This window comes from Eptatretus burgeri, chromosome 7 (assembly GCF_056783735.1).
Source record: "Eptatretus burgeri isolate ZD-2024b chromosome 7, Ebu_testis_v1, whole genome shotgun sequence".
Taxonomy (NCBI): domain Eukaryota; kingdom Metazoa; phylum Chordata; class Myxini; order Myxiniformes; family Myxinidae; genus Eptatretus; species Eptatretus burgeri.
In genome coordinates, this window is record NC_140967.1 from 1,280,889 (window position 1) to 1,305,161 (window position 24,273).

Below are 24,273 nucleotides of genomic sequence, written 5' to 3' on the forward strand. Positions count from 1 at the left end.
TTTCTTGACGTACTCTACTTACTACGACGTATGATAGCGTACTTTAGCGTTGTACTCACGTATACCAAACTTACTCATACCGTATTTGACGTGCCCCAACGTTTTAGACACATTTTTCTTAGGTCGGCATACGCTGGCAAGATCGCCAAGGTGTGACCGCGATGTTGTCACTTCCATTTCTACGGCAGTTATGATTCGAATCGTTGTGCGTCAGCCTTTTAATAGGCTACGTCACGACATCGTCGGCGATGCGTGCAACGCGCTATGCCTAAGTTAGACTATCGTTGGGCATAGGTTGTGTAGGCCAACAACAGGTTCAGCATTCGTTGGTATAAGTTATCTATAACACAATGAAACGTTCTGTGTCCGTTACCAATGCATTATACATAAGACCAAGTCGCTATGAATACATCCGAATCTTTAAAAAAAAACATCAAAAGTTCAACGTAAGCCAGCGTTTTACATACATTTTAATACGTTGCCATCGCTGGCTAAAACGTCAAGGTGTGACCGGGCCTTAAACGTTGGCATTTATTTTCAAAATATAATTTCGTGCGCGCGCGCCAAAATGCCGAGTCATCGTTAACCAAACTGCGTCAGTTCGAGCTGCGCAGTAGAACCACGCAGTCGTCTTCGGTCATAACTGAACATTGAGAACTTACGGTATTATAGAGATGACCGTCACCCCCACACGGGGGTAATTTTTATTATTATTTATTTTTTATTTTTGGGAGTGATTGAGGCAGCAGTCTGTTGCCTATACTTCACCTAGATGACTGTGGCATTCTCTTGAGCAAGGGCTTTTACCACGGATGTTCAGCGGGTCCTTACTCGTAAATTAATTTACAACAAAAGGTAATACTACATGCTGGCCATCTCACCAATATCCATATCTTAGCCCTGGCCATCTAACTATTGCATCCTTAATGGAATTGTCATAATTCCATTCCATTGGGACCGTACTCTGTGCAGAGCATTGGTGCTGCCTGAGCAGTTTCCTTGGCTATTGGGCACAATCCTGGATGGGTCGCCACTCCGACGCAGGATACCAGCAAGTTGCCACTCATTTTGCTGATCTTGGAATGATGACAGGTGGAGTCAACCACACGTGGTATTGTTGTGGGGCTGGGACGTCAGCCGCGGGCACGACCGCTGGATGGAGTCGCAAGTCGGCTCGACCGATCGCCCGGAATTAAGATCGTCGCCCCGGATAAGTCTGGAGTCGATGGGTCCTCTATCGGACCGAAATTCGCCAATGGATAGACCACGTGGGGTGGGGTCGATTGCCAATTTCAATTTACCTAAATACCCACGTGGTCCAACTACCGGGGAATTCCACCCTTGACGGAACTCGTACGGAAACGAGCCGCTTAGCGCGCTCGTTCTGTGTGCGATTCCGAGCGGTTTAATCGCCAAGAACCGTCGGTCTAAATGTCCCCTTCAGGCCGTAACAGCTTTAACTAATTCTCAATCACGCGTCATGTCGAACCAATGAAAGAAACACAAAACGAGCTGATACATTGAACAAATAGGGGTATTTATTTACAATAGGGAAAGGGGGAAGACAGAGCAGAATTAAACCGAATAAAGCAAGGCAATGATATACAGCGAGAAAGCACTTGTACAGTTCGCTACTTACGGACTCGCACCACAAACACACATACGCACACACACACCCAAAGAATTGGACCGAAAGGTCTTTATTTGGATCTCCAGCCTGGATGACAGTCGGCTGAAGATCAGGGTAGCTGGCTACATGGCCGCGAGCTCACGGCTGGGCGTCCACTCCTTCTCGGGGGGGGGGGGGGGACTCCGGTCGCCGAAGGATGGGCCAGCGCAGCCGAACCCGGCTGAGGTGAGATGAGGTGGTGTCCAAGCTCGCGACCATGCAGAGGAAGAGGAAGAAGATGACGGCGACGACCAAGCCCAGCCAGGCAGACTCCCCAGACTCTGACTCCTTGCGAGGGTCCTCCGCTCCCTTTTATCCTCCCCAGCGCGCTCGTTCAGGCAGGCAATCGTTGCTCCACCCTCGACGTGTCTCCACCCTTCCCCCACTTGGTGCTTTTCCAAGCGAAACGGTGGGTGGGGGCTCAACCTTCCCCCTACTAAGCGCGCGGAGGACGCCGGGAGCTGAGGGTTTCTGCTTGGTGTTCGAGGGGGTGGGAGTTGACCTCTCCCCTAGTGGGTGCGTGGGGGATGCCGGGAGCTGAGGGTTTCTGCTTGGTGTTCGAGGGGGTGGGAGTTGACCTCTCCCCTAGTGGGTGCGTGGGGGATGCCGGGAGCTGAGGGTTTCTGCTTGGTGTTCGGAGGGTGGGAGTTGACCTCTCCCCGAGTGAGCGCGTGGGGACGCTGGGAGCTGAGGGTTTCTGCTTGTTGTTTCATTCCGAGCTGGAGTGGTCCGCTCTGTTGTTGTCGAAATGACAAGAAATCCTACTGCCAAAACAAATCGCAGCGCATTTACATTGATTTACCCATTAGACAAGGGAAAGGAAGCTACCAAAAAACACATACTTACCGAGTTATCTGAGCTGAAGGACCTGAATGTTGAGTGTGCTCATGGCTTCCAGATTCGCAACAGTATTACTTCAACAGATGAGCGGGATTTGAACTCAGGATCCTTGGATCCCAAGCCCACCACCCAACCATTAAGCCAACCAACACCAGGCATATTGTCATAATGAAAGTAATAAATTAGGTCATTTGACTAATGATATACACTTGAATCACCATTTTCATTACTATGTTTTGAGCTTAGTGTTTTGAGGTGTGCACACACAACTGAAGCCCTGAACAGTAACAGCAGGTTACACCATGGAATCTTCTTTAATTAGAACGGCACTTGGTGGAGCGCATACTGTCGTGGCCAAAAATATTGACACCCTCGCACTTTTTTCAAACAATGAACCATTTCTTTCAGAAAATTGTTGAATTTATAAAATCTTTTTATTTCCACAGATGTATTTCTTTGGTTTGCAGTGGAACAAAACAAAACAAAGCTGAATAAAATGACTACATCTTAACTTATTCCACACAGAAATCCTAAAATGGTTCATTCAATATCATTGGCACCTTTTAGAAGTTGTTTGAAACAATGAGATTTCAAGCAAGTGATTCTCCTTTACTTTGGAATTGAACTCACCTGTGGTGAATTGCAGGTGCCTGCGATATAAAAATCACTCATTCAACCAGTTTGAATTGAGAAAAGGAGTCATTCTGCTGTTTTGTGTCACTGAGTACCGCAATGAGCACAGAGAAAAGAAAGAAAACCAGATAATTGTCTGAGGAGATCAGACACAAGATTGTAGCCAAGTATGGACAATCTCAAGGATACAAGTCCATCTCCAGAGACCTTGATGTTCCTGTGTCCATCGTACACAATGTTATCAGGAAGTTTAAGGCCCAAGGCATTGTCGCCAACCTCCCTGGACGTGGCCGCAATTTAAAACTTGATCGAAGACTGCAGCGAAGGATTGTTCGAGTGGTGGAGAAAACACCTCGATCAACTGCCAAACAGATTCAAGCTGACCTTCAGACACAAGGTACGACAGTTTCAACTCACACCATCTGTCGCCAACTCAATGAAAAGGGTTCTATGGTAGGAGACCCAGGAGGACCCCACTGTTGAGAGAGAGAGAGAGAGAGAGAGAGAGAGAGACAGAGACAGAGACAGAGACAGAGACAGAGACAGAGACAGAGACAGAGACAGAGACAGAGACAGAGAGAGAGAGAGAGAGAGAGAGGTGGAGAGAGAGAGAGAGAGAGAGAGAGAGAGAGAGAGAGAGAGAGAGAGAGAGAGAGATAGATAGATAGATAGATAGATAGATAGATAGATAGATAGATAGATAGATATATAAGAAAGCCCACCTGGAGTTTGCCAAAACACACCTGAGCAAACCAAAATCCTTCTGGGAGAATGTCCTGTGCACAGACGAGACCAAATTAGAGCTTTTTGTGAAGCACATCATCTCTATGTTTACAGAAAACAAAATGAAGCCTTCAAAGAAAATAACACTTTCCCTCCAGTCAAACATGGAGGAGGTTCAGTGATGTTTTGGGGTTGCTGTGCTGACTTTGGCACTGGGTACCTTGAATGTGTGCATGGTATCATTAAATCAGGAGATTTTCAAGGAGGCATTTTGGAGTGCAATGTTCAACCCAGTGTTAGAAAGCTGGGTCTCTGTCATAGGTCATGGGCCTTGCAGCAGGACAATGACCCCAAACACACTTCAAAAAGTACCCAGGAATGGTTCAATACAAAACGCTGGACTGTTCTGAAGTGGCCAGCAAGGAGTTCAGATCTAAATTCCATTGAACACCTGTGGGGAGATCTGAAAACAGCAGTTTGGAGAGGGCACCCTTCAAATCTGGGAGAACTGGAGCAGTTTGCACAAGAAGAGTGGGCCAAACTGCCAGTAGAGAGGTGGAGGAAGCTCGTTCATGGCTACAGCAAGTGCTTGACTGCAGTTATGTTGTCCAAAGTCTGTGATACCAAATATTAAGTCGAGGGTGTCAATAATTTTGTCAGTCCCATTTTTTTTTTCTGATTTAAAAGGATATATATATATATATATATATATATATATATATATATATATATATATATATATATATATATATATATATATATACATATACATATATATATATATATATATATATATATATATATATATATATATATTCAGTACTGAATCAAAAACAAAGGTTCTGTGATATTAACAGTGAAATAAAGAATTGTGGAGACAAAATACTTTTGTCAATTTAAACTTATTTTTGGAGAAAATTGTGAGTTATTTGAAAAATGTGCAAGGGTGCCAATATTTTTGGCCACGACTGTACTTCCACCAGGCTGAATAGTTTACATTTTGTATCCCACTGATAGTTTGGATCTGAATCCGAACCTTAACCAAAATAATATTGTCTTGTTCTTGTCACCTGCCCAACTAATCCATATGGTTTTGTCATCATAAGTCGTCCACAACTTTTTGAGATATCATGATATATATCGTTTTTTCCTCAATCATTCAATGGTGAAGACTCAATCAGGAAATAATAAAAAAATTTCTCGTGTCTGGATCTGGATTCGGATCTTCACCAAAATCTAATTAATTTGTCCTTGTCACACACCCAACCTGTCCACCAAGTGTTGTCTGAATATGTCAATTTTTTTGAGATATCCTGCTCACAAACGGGTGAATACATAATTGCCGTCCACTTTTGGTTGCAGAGGTGAAATTGATTCACAGTTTAGATTTCTATTTTGGAATCCCATTGAACAACTAGAAGGGCACTTGGTGGAGCGCATACTGCACCTCGACGACATATTGCCTGATCCATGAGAACATATCAGGCCCAATACATTTTTTGAAATATCATGCTATACAGTACTATATCGTTTTTGGCCCTTTCCCTCAATGGTGAAGAATCACTTTAAAAATTAAATAATTCTCGTTTCCACATCCGGATTCGGATCTTCACCAAAATTGAATCAATTCTTCCTCGTCACACACCCAAGGTGTCCACCAAGTTTCAACGAATCCATCTACAACTTTTTAAGATATCGTGATTTATATTAATTTAGCCCGATCTCTCATTGGTGATGAATCCCTTTAAATAATATCGGATCTGGATCTGGATTGAGATCTTTACCAAAATAGAATCAATTCTTCCTTGTCACACACCCAAATTGTCCACCAAGTTTTGTCCGAATCCGTCAACAACTTCTTGAGATATCGTGCTGTATATCCTTTTTGTCCCAATCTCTCAATGGTGATGAATCACTTTAAAAATCTAGTAGTCGGATCCAAATCCGGATCTTCACCAAAATCGAATCAGTTCATCCTTGTCACACTCTCAACCTGTCCACCAAATTATCCGGATCTGCCCACAACTTTTTGAGATATCCTGCACACAGACAGACAACATAACCTCCTTCACCTTCAGTGGTGGAGGTGAAGATCAACATCTGATTAAAGAACTGCTGCTGAGACTAAAAGGTTGTACTGACCTTGAAAGATTTATTTGGTGTTTTTAACCAATTTTGGCTCCTGGATATGGGACAGCTCAGTTTACTGTTCAGGACCTCAGCGTACTGTGTTCTAATATGTTACTCGGGTCATGTGCACTGCATGAAGTAGCACATGCTCGGAGTTTTTATTTCTTCTTTGGCCAAGGGAACTCGTGAACACCTTTGGTGGATCTTGTGTGCATGTCAGCTCTACGTGTAAACCATAATTTTTCACACCACGTGTAATGTAAGTTGCTTTGTGTTATCCAGAAAGCAGCGTTGTGGTGTCTCGTTGCACTCGAGGGGAGCAGAAGTCAGCACGTGCAAGTATAATGTCCAGGAGGTGTGTGCACACCTGTGCTGTTTTTCTGTGTATTTATTTTTCGCATATACTGTTTGATTGGAGTTGCAATTTTCATTTTAGCAAAGACAAATGTTCTTCCACTCTCTCGCTCTGTTCAGAGAGAACCTTCAGGTGCCGTGTCCTGACGCACAAAGCAGTGTTTTCTCCCTATGTGATTTTCTTGGTGTACAATGCGAGCTGGTGTACAAAAGGACACGGACATTCTCTGCTTACCAAACTCCAAATAATAGAAAATGATCTTTGTTTTGTGGAATGAATATCTCCGTGTTCGCCAATGAACCTTCACCATTGTAGCTACGTCCTTTCTGTAAAAAGGTTACCATAACTGAATGTAATCTTGATAACGTCCCCTTGTTGTGGAGCCGGGTATCGGCTGCGAGCACGACCGCTGGGTGGAGCAGGAGGGTCGACTCTGCCAAACACCCGGAATCTAGATCGTACCTTTCGGAAACTCCGAGGGTACGGGTCCCTTACCGGACCGTGAATCGTCAATAATTCCACCACGTGGTACAGGGTTATTTGCCAAACTTCAAAATACTGAGAGATCCACGTGGCGAGCTACCGAGTATTCACACCCTCGACGGCACCTGTACGAGTCGAGCCGTTGGCGTGCCCGACCCGTGCGCAACCCGAGCGGATGGTTGCCGAAGTCCCGTCGTTCCAAATGTACATTTACAGTGGCAATAGCCTTTGTAATTTACCAACACGCGCCATGCTAAGCCAATGGAAGAAACACAGAAACGAGCTGATACATTTAACAAACGGGGATATTTATTCACAGTAATCGGGGAAACGAGGGAAGCACGTAAGGGCAGAGTTATCACGACTAATAGAGAATGCGAATTTACACACATGCACTTAAACAATTCCTACTTAAAGACGGGCCCACAGACAGACGCACACCCAAAAGAAACGGACCCAAAATTGTCTTTATTATCCCTTCAGCTCGGAGGGAAGTCGAGCTGCGGGACAAAAAAGTGCTGGCTACCTGGCCGCTTGCGCGCGGCTCGACGTCCACACCTTCCCGGAGCACCAGTCGGCCAAGAAGGAACCAGGGCAGCCAGACGCAGACCACGCCAGCCACAAGATGAGCCGAGAACCAGAGCACGCCAGTGATGAGATGCCTTCCGCCCAGCCTCGAGAGATGCGTTTTGAACGGGCGCGAATTCTTCCTCTCCGAGCTCCAGCAGATCCACCCGATTATTTGCTCTCCGTTGCTTTTATCGCTGTCGGGCGCGGTCCGCTCAGGAGTGGCCCGTCCTCAGTGGGTGGGACACGACGCAATCCCTTACTTGGCGCGCTGCCAAGCGAACCGGTTCATGACCATATTTGGGAATGGAATTCCATCCCCGAACGAATTTCGAACACGCTCGCATACCAGCGAGCGCGCGGAGAATGCCGGGAGCAGAGGGTTGTCGCTGTGAGAGCGAAGATGGCGTTGTTGTAGTTGTAGATGTAGTAGCCGTAGTTGTGAGTGATGTAAAAACCCTAACTATCAAAATAACTCACAGCGCATGTACATTTATTCACCCATTAAACGAGGGACGGGGACCCTAACAACAAAATACATACCGATATAACTGTTCTCTCGGACCTGTATGTTGAGTGCTCATGGCTTCCAGATTCGTAACACCCTCACCAAACTTATGCCCAATATCATAACATCCTCCATCGATTCCACAAAATACATCTCTTAAAGTGTCATAAATGTTTCTATTTTTAAAAATGTGTCACTTCCTGTCACTACATTGGGGGTTTACGTACTTTGTCCACACTTGTGAGGGAATAATTTTCCTCCACCACCCCCAAACGTTTCCATGAACTACACACGAGTCGTGTAAACTGCTCAACTCTCTTTAAAATCCTGTTTCCATATCGGTCTCAATTTTAAGCCGCTGTCACACCTTGACGATTTTGCCAGCATATGCTGACGGATGAAAAATTTGTCTAAAACGCTGGCACACGTCGAATACGTTATGGGTAAGTTTTGTATGCGTTAAGAGTACGCTGGCATACATCGTAGTACGCCGAGCTCGTCGACAAATTTTAACATGCTCAAAATTTTTCGATGTATGCCAGTGTATGACGCACACATTCCGCATACGCTGGCCATAAGTTAGAGGCACGTTACGCGATCGTTGACACACATCGACACACGTTACTTGCAAGCTACTCATAAGTCGAAACACGTCGAGGTAATGTTTAGCGTACCCGAAACTTATTTCTAACCTATGAGTAACGTGTTGTAGGCACGTTACGCGATCGTTGACACACGTCGACACATGTTACTTGTAAGTTACTCATAAGTTGAAACACGTCGAGGTAATGGTTAGCGTCAGTGTTCCAGACTCCATGATTTTTTTTTTCTTCTTCTTCGGCATGCCGGTGATGTTGACACTTCGATTTCTAGTGCAGTTATAATATAATATAATTAAAAGGCTGCCGCTCTAACGATTTAAATCATAACCACACTAGAAATCGAAGTGTCAACATCACCGTCATGCCGAAGAAGAAGAAGAAGAAGAAGAAGAAAAAAAAAACCATGAAGTCTGGAACATTGACTGGTTCCTCCTGTGTGAACCCCATTTTTATATACCAATTCCCCTAAACGCTGCCAATCCGCCATTATACGGTAGCTGTAAGTTAGTAACTCGTCAGTAAGTTCTGTGGTCGTCCGGAATACGTCTACATACGTCAATATGCGTTGGAGATACGTTACACGTAGGTCCAAAGCACGTTACTCATAGGTTAGAAATAAGTTTTGGGTACGCTAACCATTACCTCGACGTGTTTCGACTTATGAGTAACTTACAAGTAACGTGTGTCGAAGTGTGTCAACGATCGCGTAACGTGCCTACAACTTATGGCCAGCGTATGCGGAACGTGTGCGTCATGCGCTGGCATACGTCGAAAATTTTTCAGCATGCTTAAAATTTGTCGACGTACTCGGCATACTACGACGTATGCCAGCGTGCTTCGGCGTGCTCTTAACGTATACAAAACTTACCCATAACGTATTCGACGTGTGCCAGCGTATTCGGCAAATTTTTCATACGTCGGCATACGCTGGATAAAACGTCAAGGTGTGACAGCGGCTTGACACTTCGATGTCTGGTGCGGTTATGATTTGAATAGTCGAGCCGCAGCCTTTTAATAGGCTACGCCACGTGATCATCAGCGATACGCTGCCGCGTGCCATGCATAAGTTAGACTATCGTTGGGTATAGGTTGTGAACGCCGACAACACGCAAAGCATTCGTTGGTATACGTTATCTATATGTTATCGAACTGTTCTGTGTACATTGCTAATACGTTATGCATACGTCCAACTCGTTATGAATACGCCCAAAACTGGAAAAAACATCAATCGTTCAGCGTACGCCAGCGTTTTACATACATTTTGATACTATACGTTGCCATACGCTGGCTAAAACGTCAAGATGTGACAGCGGCTTTAGGTCTGTTACCTCTGATGGCCGTGCTGTGGCCGAGACATCTGGTAGTCATACCTTGCGTCTCCGCACCTCAGTTGAGCTGCTGGGCCCGAGTTTCCATGGGGAACAGGCCATGCGGAGCATCCAACATGCCAACCAGCTTCATTACCCGATCATTCCCATTATTCCCACAGCACCCCTCTGCGATCAGTTCGTCTTGTCACTGACTCCCTTCCTCACCCTTCCTCACCTGTGTATGTTACATAGCATAAACCTGAAGTATAATATGGTGTAGTTGCTGATCATTACTCCCTGTAACCCACCCAAGAGAAGCTACTGTTCAACAACAATACACCCCCAGAAAATATTACTTTCCATTTAATATATATTCTATATAATCTATATACAGTCTATATATCTATATATAGTACCACACTTTGACTCATCGGGCCATTAAGCTCACTTAAAGCCCAACCCCACTATATTGATTGGGACCTTAGTGGAGGGGGAGAGAATGCAGAAGAGCAGTAATTAAAGATGAAAGCTTTTTTTGTCAGAGTTCTGTATTTTTTTTTTTTTTGGAACAATGGGACATCTGAGTGACATGATGAGATTACTAAATACATTGGTTTGTTCATAGTCGAGATTTGAACGTCATACCTGTTGATAACATCATACTCCTCCTCCACCCCGTTTATTGCAGTTATTCTCAAACTGGGGTCAAGCAGCAGGAAGTGCGAGTGAACTTTTTTCCAAAGACAGTGCCGACAATGTCTGAGCAGAGTACATGGACACGGGAGGGGCGTAGTTCTGCAGTGTTGGAGACAAGCCAGGAAACAAGAGAGGAGCAAACAGCCACTTCTGCAGATGTTGCTACTGCCTCGGACCCCTCTACTGTGGCATTGGCTGCCGTTGCTGCCCCCATTCTGAAGGTTCGACCTACAATGTCTTTTTTAATTTTTTTTTAAAATTGTGTTTAAATCTACAATGTCAAGGCTTGTATAAGAGCAAACACACAAAATGTATAACGATGTGAGCACGAGACAAGAGGGGTGGGAGAGGGAAGCACAAAACAGTGGGGAACAGAGACATGAGGAGATCTGTGGAAGGGAGAGGGATGGGGTGGGGAACACAGGGTAAACAAGATGGTCCCTACAGGGATTTTCAGGAAGGAAAGCAGGAAATTTAGAGGGGGTGGGAAATTGAGAGTGGGTAGGTTTGGGGTGGATTAACGGGGGGTAGAAAAGATCAGCTGTTTTGAAGACCTGGAGGGAAGAGTGGGATTGAAGAGAGTGTGGGAGTTTGTCCCAAAGGTGAGAAAAAAAGAGAATGAAAGAGTGAAGGTGAACAGTGATTCTTGATTTTGGTAGTTTTACCAGAAGGGGGTTGATGGTGGACCTTTAGTGCCCTGTGGAATCATGGGGGGGGGGGGAACAGATCACAGTCAGAGCGGGGAGCGGAGGGGGGGGGTGCAAGGCCAGAGAGGAGACGCGAGAAGACAGAAAGACCACCGACCTGCCTGCGGTGTGAGAGTGAGAGACCCAAAGACTCAGATTCTTCACGGGAGATTCCATTGATCTTAAATGCCTTGGTTTCCACAGCATGAAGCTGAGAAAGGTGAGTAGTGGGAGCACCAGCCCAGAGGGGAGAGCAGTACTCCATCAGGCTGCGGATGAAAGCTTTGTGTGTGATCAGGAGCTCAGGTGTGCCAAGGAAGGACTTTGCACGACGGAGGATTCCCAATTGGTGACTGGCTTTGGAGGCCAGGTTGGAAATTTGGCTTTCCCAGGAAAGATCATGGCAGATAGTGAGATCCAGAAATTTGAATGAAAGGACTTCTTCCAGAGGACTGTTGAGAAAGTAGGTGGAGGGGGGGGGGATTCCAGATGGTCCTTTCAGAGAGACATAACAGTGTGAGATTTGTCGGGATTGAAAGACATGTTCCACGTGTTGGACCAACTTGTGATTTTATCCAGAACTTCAGAGAGTGAAGAGGCTGCTGCTTGCTGATCTGGGGGATGATAGATGGTATGGCAGAGGGGTGAGTCATCAGGAAAGAGATGAAGAGGATTTTCCAGAGAGTCTGAGAGAGCATTGATGAAAACCAGAAAAAGAAAAGGGCCCAGCACACTGCCTTGAGGAACTCCAGCCTGGACAGGAAGAGGGGATGAAAGAACTCCATTTAGGGCCACACGTTGGCTGCGACAGGAGAGGAAGTCTGCGAGCCGTGAGTGGAGATTGCCTTGGATACCATAAAAGAGATTTTGGTGAGCATGGCAGGGTGCCAGACCGCATCGAAAGCACACAATATGTATGGGGATATGGCTCTGATTTCTTGTCTGGCATTGAGGATCTCCATCCATTGTTGTGAGCGCAAAATCAGCGTATCCAGGGTAGAGTGACCTGGTCTGAATCCAAATTGATGATCAGAAATCAAGTCATTGTAGAAGAGGAAGGATTTAATGTCGGAAGCGATGATGGATTCCATAACCTTGCTGATGATTGGGAGAAGATCGATTGGTCTCTAGTTGCAGGGATCTGTTTTTGCACCTTTTTTGTTCAGGGCAGTAATGTTTGCAGATTTCCAAGCAGATGGCAGAAGACCTTGAGCAAATGAGAGGGTGAATAGAACAGAGAGAGGGTGAGCAAGAGCAGAGGAGCAGGCTTTGAGGACACGTGGGCTGATGCCATCAGGAACGGTTGCAGAATCTGAGTCGAGGTTTTACAGCAAGCTCTCCACCTTGTCAGGAGAAAAGGACACTGAGTCCAGGAACAGGTGGATGCGACTGGGTAAGGTGGGTACAGAAAGCGATGGGTTTGGGACACAAGATTTAGAAGCAAACACGGAGTTTAGGCATTCAGCCTTTTCACGTGCAGTGTCAGCTGTGCAGCCATTTGAGGTAAGAGAGGGGGTGGAGGGGAGACATGCACCAGAAATACCACCCTAACTCGATGCCACCAGGATTTGGAGGAGGGAGACAGGCTTGAGAGTTTAGACTTGAGATTAGAAAGATGTTCTTTCCTGGCTCTCCTGAGGGTAGACACACACTTGTTACGAGCTTTATGGAAGGAAGTGAGATTGCCTTCAGTTGGATTAGCCTTCCATGAGGCGAAGGCAAGTTGTTTCAGGACAATTTCCTCGCCACAAGCTTCAGTGTACCATGGGTGGAAGGAAGGGGAGGACAACTGAAGACAAGATGGGATAAATCTGTGCTTGAGAGAGAGTAAGTTTCTTTGAAAGAATTCCCAGGATGAGTTGATGTTGGAGAAAGTAGCGATGGGAGACCAGTCTTGAACTTTTATGGCTGCTTGAAGATCATGCCAGTCAGCCTGAGTGAAATGCCAGACTCGACGGCACTGAGGTGGTTCTCTAATAACAGCCAGAGAGATGTCTACTTTTACAAGTACGTGGTCAGAAGAACCAAAGAACAGAATTTTTCACGAAATTGGTCAAAATCATGTCCAGAAGAAATGGAGTACCGTTGGTTGAGATCTGGGTCGGGAAGTTGACTGATTGAGTCAGTCCCAATGAGTCGCATAAATCTTTTGCTGAAGTGCTATGGCAGGTTGAGAGGTACCCACACACAGCCAACTGGCATGATGACAATTGAAGTCACCACATCGGAAGAGAGAGTTGGGATGAGAGAATAGAAGTTGGTCCATGTTTTCGGTAAGCGAGGTGTAACTGGAGTCATCACTGTTTGGTGGACAGTACAACACACATGTGAACATGAAGTGGGAGTGGAGAGTAAGGCGCAGTCAGAGGTATTCCTGGGGGTATGGGGAGTGAGGTCAGTGTATGGAGAGTGAGGAGTAGTGTTTTTGATAAAGAGAGCAACTCCGCCACTAGAACGAGGCTCAGGTCTGTCATACTGGAGGAGGGAATACCCAGGGGGAGTTACTGGGGAGTCAGAGACGTCTTGAAGGAGGAAAGTTCCTGCTAAGCAGATTATCTCTGCCTTGTCAGTGGCAACCTGTGTGGAAATATGTCAGGATTGAGCGAAATTGCCTGATGTTTGAGGTCCACACTGTTATGGAAGAGGGAGGGGAGGAAGCTTTGGTGGGAGGAGGGGGGAGGTAAGGAGAGTTGTTGACAGAGTGTGGGGGATTGCAGTAGAGCAATGGGAGAGGGCAGGATTGGGAGGAGAAAATGCTCGGTTGTGTTGGGATGAGGCACAGTGGGGAGTATTAAGAGAGGGGGTTAGAGGGAAGCTGAAGATTGGAAGAGGTGGAGGAATGACATGAAAGAGAGGGGGCAGGGGAAGGAGGCAGCTTTGTGGATGTGAGGGGTGTGGGGACAACATTGAGAAGGGGGAGTGAGGGGGGAGTTTTGAGGGAGAAGGGTGAGGGGAGAGTTTTGTGAAGGTTGCTTCGAGACGGAGGGGTGAGAGGGAAGCTTTGCGAGGGCTGGGAGATGATGATAGCCGGCATGGCCAAGTGGCAGGAGGGCGATGGGAGAGGTGTGGAGAGGGGAAGGATGAGACTTGGGTGTGGTATGGTGAAGAAGGGAGCAGGCAGGGGGAGGTACAAGATTTGAGGGGGAGGTGTGATGACAGGAAAGAAAGAGCATGTTTGAGGTGTTGGGGAGTGTACTGATTGACAGAGTGAGATATCTGTTAGGTTAGAATGGAGCTCAAAGATGTTAGAACACCACACACTTTGGGACACCAGAGGAAGAGCTGATACTAAAGCAGAGGACAGTGAAGAAGTGCTAAGAGTGGAGGTAGGATGAGAGACAAGATGGGAGGGTTAAGGAGAGGGTATAACATGTTGAGGAGTTAGGAGGAGGTAGGTTTATGGAGGTGGGCTTCATTGGCACTGACATTAAAAAAATAGGACGATTTGATGGAACATGAACATGCATTGCAAACCTGGATTTTATAAAAGTTTTTTTTTAATCTCAGAGATGCGATTAAAGACATTACGTGAGAGATACAATTGAGGAGATTTAAGAGAATAGAGGAGAGAAACGTCGTTACAGTGGGACGTTTTAGACACGGGATGAAGGAAAGGTCGAATTGAAAACAGCCTTTTGAAGAAGAAGAATAATAAGAAAAAGAGGAAGCGTGAATTATGATACCATACAGAGAACCGCACGTGTGAAAGAGGAAGTTGTGACATTTTAAGAGACCATTTTTTTAAAATGTTTTTTTTTTAACTTAACCCAACATAACCTGACTCTTTTACATGCAGGCTCTTGTGTTTCCTATCTCTATATCTCTATATCTCTCTGTCACTCTGTCACTCTGTCACTCTCTATGTATCTCTATGTCCTTTGCTGTTTGTCCATTTCCTGTCTTCGTTGGCCGACTGGTGGTCACACACAGTCTGTGTTGCCTCTTTAACCCTTCACTCTTCCATGAGCCTTAATTATAATTGCGTAAATGGAGAAGCGTGTGCTTGTCACCCTTTATTCTAAAGGATTCCTGCTGCTGTTGAATAATTAAATGGTACCATTTGAAAGCTGTTATTTGATTTACTTGGAACAAAAATTTGTGTGCGTTTCATTATAAAAATGATTGTTTTAAAAGCCCGTCTTTTTGAGGTGGAAGAAGATGAAGCAGGGCCTTGAGGTTTAATGTGGCTGTTTCGACGGTATGACTGCAGGAACCCTTTCGTTAGGATAAAGCGTGACGGACATGATAAGCAGCAAACAAAATAGTACACTGTCGGACCCTGCTATTTGTGGATTCGCAAGTCGCGCACCCTGCATATTCGCTGGTCATAAAATGTGACTTGCTTCCACTTTTGTGTGTTGCGTATTCGTGGTTTAAATTTTTATTTATTTATTTTTAAGGCTTCAGGAGTAGTCTCCTTGCATCCCATCTGGGAAACTGGAAATCAGCCAACATCACAGCATTACATAAAAATATACCCATCAGAGATGGGGAATCCCCTGCCATTGAAACATTTTTTTCAAGATGGCTGCCCTAGTCGGCCATCTTGGATCTGGTCACGCCCAAAATCAATAGGGTTCTTCCTTTTCAGGTGCTACATGTGTGACCCAAATTTCAAATTGATATGGCAAACAGTTTATGAGTTATCGCACTCACAGCTATAAATGTTGACGCCCAACCAGCCGGACGGACGGACGGACGGACGACCCGGGTGACAACAATATCCCCCTTCCGCCACACGGCGGGGGGATAAAAAGGTGCAAAAATGGATCCCCTTAATGACAGCCCAATTCGCTTACTGTACTTCCCATCATCAGCAAGGTCATGGAATCCATCTTCACAGTTAACATAAAATCATTCCTCTTCTCCAACAGCCTCATCTCAGGTCATCATTTCAGATTCAGACCTGGTCACTCTACCTTGGACATGCTGCTTCTCCTCTCCCAACAATGGTGGAGGCCCTCATTATCAGACATTATATCAGGGCTGTCTCTCTGGACATATCTTGAGCTTTTGATTCAATCTGGCATCCTGCCTTACTCTCCAAACTGTCTACCTATGGAATCCAAGGCCAACTCCACTCGTGGATTACTGACTTCCTCCTCTCTCGTAGGCAGCGTGTGGCTCTCAACGGAACCCTTTCATCTCCTCTCCCTGTCAAGGCTGGGGTACCCCACGGCAGTGTTGTAGGTCCCATATTAGTCCTAATCTTTATCAATGATCTCCCTGACTCTCTGGAAAATCCTCCTTATTCCTTTGCTGATAACTCCACTCTCTGCTGCCGTGATATCTCTCATCCTCCTGACAGACGGGCAGCAGCCTCTTCCCTCTCTTCAGACCTTGACAACATCAAAAACTGGTCAAACACAATTTTGTTGATGTATCCCTATTGTCCAGACTTTGCGTTTTCCCTTTCCCCTCATAGTTAGCTGCATCCCTTGTTTGTATGTCTCCATATACCTTCTCCCTCTGCCCTGCTGTTGGTGTTTCCCCTTTCTCCTGCTGTTCCCTTTCTTACGTTGTGTCCTGATTTATTCTTTGTCATCACTCTCTTCCACGAGCTTAGACCATGTAAAAATAAAAAATAAAAAAAATCCCCAAAATTCGCAGACCTCAACATTGACGGCATTTTTCAGGAACATCTATTCCAACACACGTGGTCCACATGTGAAGGCAAAATGACACCTTTGTTTTACCCTTTCAGAGATTTAACTCTCTGACACCTCACGCTCCCTTTTGTTTGTTTTTTCCCACTCATACTGCCACCCCCCTCCTACACTCCTCTTTTTTTTATTTGTGTGTCTTTTTCACCTTCAATGGGCTAGTGCAGCACTAGCTATACTTCTTCATAAATGGGGTTTATAGGACAATGATTAAAATGTCATATTATATGAGCTTATTGGCCTCGATTCAGGGTTTAAAAAACAAAACAACTCTTTGGCTTCAATACCACACTTGTAGCAATGTGTGGGGAAAATGAAGACTGTATTGTGTATGTACAGGCACAGAGCGACCTGGAAGCCAAAATGACAACTGTGGCAGACTTGCTTGCAAGTCTGCAAGGACAGCTTGAGCGATCAAAGGAAGAACGTCCCACGAGAGATACCGAGTGCCAGGATCATCCACCGGAACACCTGCAGAGATTCATTGAAAAGCAGTTGGCTTTTCTGGAAAAACTGCAAACTCAGCAACTACATTTGCAAGTAATTATGAAGTTTGTAAAATGAATGCTCATGTGAAACAAACAATGTCCCCACTGGGCACGTCCATGAAATGTCGAATGAAATGTGAAATCCGTGACAGCATTTTATTATCCCAAGCACCAAGTCGACGTGGAGGAGTGAATTGTTTTAACATGAATTCTGACTCTTAACTGCAGTCCCATAAGATTGTGGGAATTGTTTGTTTCCCAAGTAACCATACGGGTACGTTGCAGGGGATGAAATGTGTACGTTACTGGAGGACAACATGACAGGTTGAGTCCACCAAGGACTCAAACTGTCATGTCGAATACAATGGACATTGTTGTACCCACTGCACCGACATGTTCCTTTCGGCATTTACACTCATTGTTGTTGACCTGGAACCACTAAAATAGACCAAGCTTGTAAATAAATTGTTAGTTTGTTTTCCATAAAGAAAGCTATTTTTGGGGGGTCAGGGGCAGAAGGGATGTTGATTTTTGAAATGTATCTTTATGTGAAATTCCTTGCAACTGCCATTATTGCTCTCTTCAAAAGAATCACTTGCTTGGCAAGACATCTGCATTGGGAATCTTGCCTTCGCTGTCCAACCCTGCTTCTGAAGAACTCGATCCGAGCCGAACTGCTGCAGCGCTTTCCTTACATGGCAAGGAGGTGCTGACTCGTACAAAATCGACACGTTGTTCTGAGCATCATGTTCGATTCTCAAGTCTGGTGGATCCTTGTCAAGAAGGTACTTTTACATTGAGTGTTGTCTTTCTGGAGTTTCCATAGTCATACCATCTGCAGGGTGTGTGTGTGTGTGTGTGTGTGTGTGTGTGTGTGTGTGTGTGTGTGTGTGTGTGTGTGTGTGTGTGTGTGTGTGTGTGTGTGTGTGTGTGTGTGTGTGTGTGTGTGTGTGTGTGTGTGTGTGTGTGTTGATTGTAATCTTCATAATTTGGGTTTCAGAAAGTGTAACAGAGCCCTCCCAGGACTCAAAGTATCCACCTCCGTTTTGGTGGATAGATCATGATTCATGGCCGAAGTTGAGGTTTTGTTGTTCAGAGTTTTGTTCCGAGGGCTCTTTTTAGGAGCATCACTAAACTCCGGACTGTCTCCAACTGTATTTTGTTTATAGTAATGTTCCCAGGGATGGTATGTAGGATCTTTGTGAGGTTCTTCTTCATCATTATCATTGCTCCATCTCTCCATGGTACAATTTCCACATTCTTCATCTTCCAGGATCTTTTCATTTCATTCTTGAGATCTTGATAGTTGGTCATTTTCTTGATTTCTGTGTTCTTTAGACCAAAATCACAGGGTACTGAAACCTCAATTTGCAATACCTTCTTTTCCTTTTTGTATCTGAGTACTATGTCCGGTCACAGTGATTTGTTTTCGATGTTCACACTGGATGGGATCATCAGGTCGTACGTGAGCGTTATGTCGTTGTTTTCAATTATTGTTTTTGGTTCATGTTTCCATGAGTTTTGTGGAACTGAGATATTGAAATTTCTGCAGATGTGCCGGTGGATTACTCTCCATACCTTGTTATACCTTTGTTTGTACAGCTGCTCTGACATGAGTTTTTTACATCCCGACAGGAGGTGACTCGCGCTTTCCGTTTCTTCCTTGGAGAACCTACACGTGTCAGATTGGCTCAGTTCTGACATGTTGTTAAAGCCATTCATGTCGAGTCCTTGGTTTTGGGTATTAATAATGATTCGTTCTCCGTCCCAATTGAGCTGACCTCAGCCTTGCCATTCCAGTGATCCTTCTTTGTCTATCCCCAATCTGTCCAACTCTTTTTTTTTAATATATTTCCCTGCTCTTTTGTCTTTCTCCCACTTGTCATGATACATCTGTTGGTATTTCTTGTTTTCTCCTTTTTATATTCGTTGGGGCTGTATTTGTTGCTGTTTCGGTTGGTGCGTGACATCTTCTATTCACACCTGTTTTTGAAAGTTTTTTTTTTTAACAAGGTGAGTGAGAGATACCTTTTCTGGCTTGTTGTGTTCATGCTTGTGTACAAATTGTACTCGGTAGTTTGTTGAATTTTTCATTTACTCTGCTGATCCTACAGTCATCGCTGTGTTCACTTGATTGAGTTCCATCAGGCCGTCCCCTCCTTCTTTCCTCGACAGGTACATTCTCGGGATGCATTGATTTTTGTAGAACATTTTGTGGATAGTGAAGAGTTTCCTTGTTCTGATATCTAGTTTTATGATTTGTGTTTATGGCCAGTTTACTACTCTGCAGCTGTATTGGAACACTGGTAGTGCTAGTTGGTTTATGGATTTGATTTTGTTCCTTGGGGAGAGGTATGCTTTCAGGATCAGCCTTTGGTGTTTCGTCAGACAGGTATTCTTTGGTCATTGTTTTCTGTGTTTGTTTGTGATATATTTGGTCTCCCTGTTCTATTCTAAGGTATTTGTAATACTCGCAGTGTATCCGCCCTACGGGCAATGTTGTTCCAAGCCTGTAACGCGTTCCTCTGATGCATACCTTTATTTGGGCGGTATATAGACAACTGATAGCTCTGTATTGGCAAAAAAGAAAAGAGAAATAGATGTAGTGCATAAACATACTGACTGCTTATAATTAAAACACTTCACGACACTGGAAAATGTGGGGACAGGAATACTGCACTCAAGGTGGTGAAGACTTGTAATACTCTTCCTCACCTGAAGGTGGCACTACACGATACACATTCACATAGAGAATTTGCATTCCTTCTCCCTCCCCTCCCCCAAGACCATCACCAAAGATAAAATATATCCCGATACATTAATTGGGGTCATGCTGAACCTATGTAGCAAGTCTGGATGTAATTGGCCCAGAACTGTATGTAGGAGGAGTAGTGCGACAAGCAAACACCGGTCCGTGAATTATAGTCAGGAATCGTTGGTAATTGTTTTGTGCATTTGTTTGTGATGTATTTGGTGGTCCTCTTCTACTCCAAGGTATTTGTAAGATGCTTCATTGTCTCGCTCTTGTATTGTTGTCTCGGTCAATTTTCATGTTTTCTTCCTTGCACGAATGTTCACTTGGCACACTTATCGAGGCCCAGTTCCATTTGCATGACGTCATCATACCGTTTCACTCATTTCAGTTGTTCTGTCAATTTTTTGTCATTCGGTGCAAAGAGTTTTAAGTCACGCATGAACAGTGGATGTGCCACCTTTCTTGTTTCTTTGGACATTCTTGTATTAGATGTTAGGGTGTATCCATGTCATTTACCAAGTTACGTTACCAAGCAGCTGCCGAGCACTTCCCAAGCCAGCCGTTCCTTTTGGACAGCTTTATCTGTAGTGCTTGCTTGAGTGCTTAAGCTACTTGGCAAGCACTCTGCAGGAAACTTGGTAAATGACTGAACACGACCCAGCTTGCAGGGTATACCTGTATGTGGGGAATGCGTGACCGAAATTTTTCGAGAGCACTTATTTTCCCAGGTGTGAGGTACACCGGGGAGTGGGTTATTTGTGTGAAAATACGGTAACCCCATTATGTGCATGCAAGATAAATTTCCTTGTTGTGTGAGATGTACATCAATAACTGGTATAACATATGTATTTACATATATATATATATATATATATATATATATATATATATATATATATATATATATATATATATATATATATATATATATATATATATATATATATATATATACACACACACTCTACCGGTCAAAGTTTTAGAACACCCCCATTTTTCCAGTTTTTACTGAAATTTAAGCAGTTCAAGTCCAGTGAATAACCTGAAATTGTACAAAGTTCAGCGGTAAACTGCCAGAGGTAAAAAATTATATTTAAAAAAAAACAAGTTTAGGTTACCAAAAACTGAAAAATAATGTAAATTTCAGACTTGTTAAAAAAGGCCCTTTTCAGGGAACAAGTAATGGATTAGCAACTGCAGCTGTTCTGCAGCAATGGAAGTAAATTAAGCCTTGAAAGTTGATGCAAACAATTCCTTCAGGTGTCCCAACTTTTGTTGATTAGTTACAAACCCTCTGTCTGTTTAAAAGCAGTGTTGGAACAGGCTGTGTTGCTGTATCCTCTGAAGCATTATTTGGACAATATTGCACTGCAGGAAGTAGTATGTTTCTATCATAATAGTGAGAAAAAGACAATTAACAAAGGAAGACAGACAGACCATTATAACCCTTAAAAGTGAAGGTCTTTCCTTCAGAGAAATCGCAAAAAGCCAAGGTGTCAGTGAGTACAGTTTCCTACACCATCAAAAGGCACTTGGAAACTGGAGGAAACTCTGACAGGAAGAGGTCTGGCAGACCCAAAGCCACAACACAATCGGAAGACAAGTTTTTGAGAGTCAACAGCTTGGTGATAGTTGGCTCACAGGACAGCAGCTTCAAGCACAGCTTAACGCTGGTCGAAGTAAGGAAGTCTCAGTTTCACCTGTGAAGAGAAGACTTCGAGCTGCAGGTTTGACAGGTTGAGTGGCAGGAAGAAAGCCGTTGCTAAGATGGCAAAATAAGAAAAAGAGGCTTGCCTGGGTCATGAAGCACTGCCAGTGGACTACTGAAAACTGGAAGAAGATCTTATGGACCGATGAATCAAAATTTGAAATCTTCGGTTCATCATGCAGGATTTTTGTATGCCGTTGAGGAGGTGAAAGGATGGTTTTTCAGTGTGACACCAACTGTCAAACATGGAGGAGGAAGCGTGATGATCTGGGGCTCTTTTGCTGGATCCAGAGTTGGCGACTTGCACTGAGTGACTGGCACCTTGAACTAAAAGGGCTACCACAGCATTTTGCAGCGGCATGCAATACCTTCTGGTCTATGCCGAGTTAGACAGGGGTTCATCCTACAGCAACATAACTACCCAAAGCGTACCTGCAGGCTATGTCGGAACTATCTTAGAAGAAAAGAACAAGACGGTAGGTTTCAAATCATGGAATGGCTCCAAACTTAATCCCCATCGAGCTGGTTTGGGATGAACTGGACAGAAGGGTGAAAGCAAAGCAACCTACAAGTGCAGCACATTTGTGGGAACTTCTGCAACAGTGTTGGGAAGAACTTTCCGAACAATATTTGATTTCCATTGGAGAAAGAATTCCACAAGCATGTTCGGCTGTTATATCTGCAAAAGGAGGCTACTTTGATGAGTCAAAAATTTATATTAAATTTTGTTCAACAAAACGATTCCATGATTTCTTTTTTTTATCTGCAATTGTTTGTTTGTTCTATTTTTTAATTTCAGAGTACATTGAAACATGAAACTGCTTAAATTTCAGTAAAAACTGGAAAAATGAGGGTGTTCTAAAACTTTTGACCGGTGGAGTACATATATGTAAATATATATATATATATATATATATATATATATATATATATATATATATTCTTGAAAAACTGGATATTATCAATATTATTAATAAATATTGGATTTCATTGTTAGTCCACATATTCAATTTATTATGTACAAAGTTTTTTGAAGTATCGTTTAATTATACAGTTGAAAAAGTTATTACGCGCCTAAAATGAACTCTTTATATATACCCTTGGAACATGAAAAAACATAATTAGATTCCAGTTTAAACCCTAACTTCAGTCTTTCTGAACAGGGAACCCTACCCTCCCCCCTCTCATCCCCCTTCCCACATCGCATCTGACCAGATACATTCAAAATAGCTCTGATAAACAGCGGTTCACATAACTGGTACTCAGATACTCATGCGCGGTTAAAAAACAAAAACAAAACTAAATGTGTACTTCAAAGATGCTCAGAAAGCTCAAAAGCGTTCCAGCAGCACAACAGAGGCTTTCGGTCGAAGGTTTTCTCATCGAGTGTAGATAATATTCTTCTGTGATAATTCTGATGTACTGTGATTTCAAAATTTAAGTGTACAAAATTAAGTCTAGAAATTATAAGGTTATAAGTTATATTATAACTTGTAACTTATAACAGAAAAAAGATCAATCTGAGAACACGTGAGTGAAGAGGAAGAAGAGGAGGCTCAGGAGCGTCCAGAACAAAACAAAAAAAAGAGCGTTTTGTGACCATCTCGTCTGCAGCGGACGTTTTGAGAGACTATTTACAGAGGAGTAAGATGCATACAAAGCTGAGAGGCGCATTAAAAATGGGAATGTAGATTGGGAAAGCAGACGAGCGCGCTCAAAGCTGACAAATTTTTTTTTTGCGTGAGTACCACAGCATTTCTGATGGTACTCATTGGAGAACCTAATAAATAAAAAAAAATGTGTGAACCCCTGAATATGTGAATATATATTGTTGCGAATTCGCGCCCGTCGGCGTGTGGACGGCCACGTAACTTGAATCGTGGCACGTCGCCCACCGGACGGACAATTCTGTCGTGATCCTCTCGGATCAACGCCGGGAGCTAGTCACGGGTGGGGGTTTAACCCCACCACGACCGTGCCAATTGCCCACCCGCGCAGGATAGGGTTGCTCGCCAAATTCGATCTACCTAAGTACCTGCGCGGATGGTCGACCGGGCGATCATACCACGCCACAGGCCCACTCCGGACACGAACCGCTTAAGCGGACCGTTCCGTGCTACAGTGATAACCGAGCGGTGTTATCGTCGGCCGTGACGGTTCCGATTAACTACCGGGATGTTGAACCCACTACGAACTCCTTACGTGAAGCAAGATGGAAATTTAAACGAAGGAAAGGACGCAGCGAAACGGGGAACAAGTTCACACAAGCTCTTTATTCACACAGACACAGACACAAAGTAAGCACGTATATTACAGTCACAATAAAAATGCACATATAACAGTTAAAACAAAAGAAACAATGCAGAGCTACAACCGACTACGACCGACACCCGGCAACACTTACGCAGTTCTACTTCACAGACGGTGCCAACACACACATTTATACAAAAAGCAAAG

At 44.2% G+C, this 24,273-nt stretch overlaps 1 protein-coding gene across 14 annotated transcripts in view; it reads left to right on the top strand.

Annotated features, from left to right (window-relative positions):
* The window catches only part of KIAA0586 (KIAA0586 ortholog), a 389,421-nt gene that overhangs the window by 27,056 nt on the left and 338,092 nt on the right, over positions 1 to 24,273 (top strand). For 11 of the 14 annotated variants that reach the window (XR_015059775.1, XR_015059776.1, XR_015059777.1 and 8 more), the window contains 4 exons: positions 6,278 to 6,350; positions 10,509 to 10,737; positions 17,205 to 17,405; positions 17,943 to 18,138. Coding sequence is in view for 11 of the 14 variants with exons in the window: in XM_085887220.1 (XP_085743346.1) it covers positions 6,278 to 6,350; positions 10,509 to 10,737; positions 17,205 to 17,405; positions 17,943 to 18,138 (699 nt within the window). In the remaining 3 variants the exon portion in view is untranslated. Of the gene's footprint in view, positions 1 to 6,277; positions 6,351 to 10,505; positions 10,738 to 17,204; positions 17,406 to 17,942; positions 18,139 to 24,273 lie in introns of all 14 variants that reach the window. The other 3 variants (XM_085887217.1, XM_085887219.1, XM_085887223.1) reach the window with 2 other exon arrangements.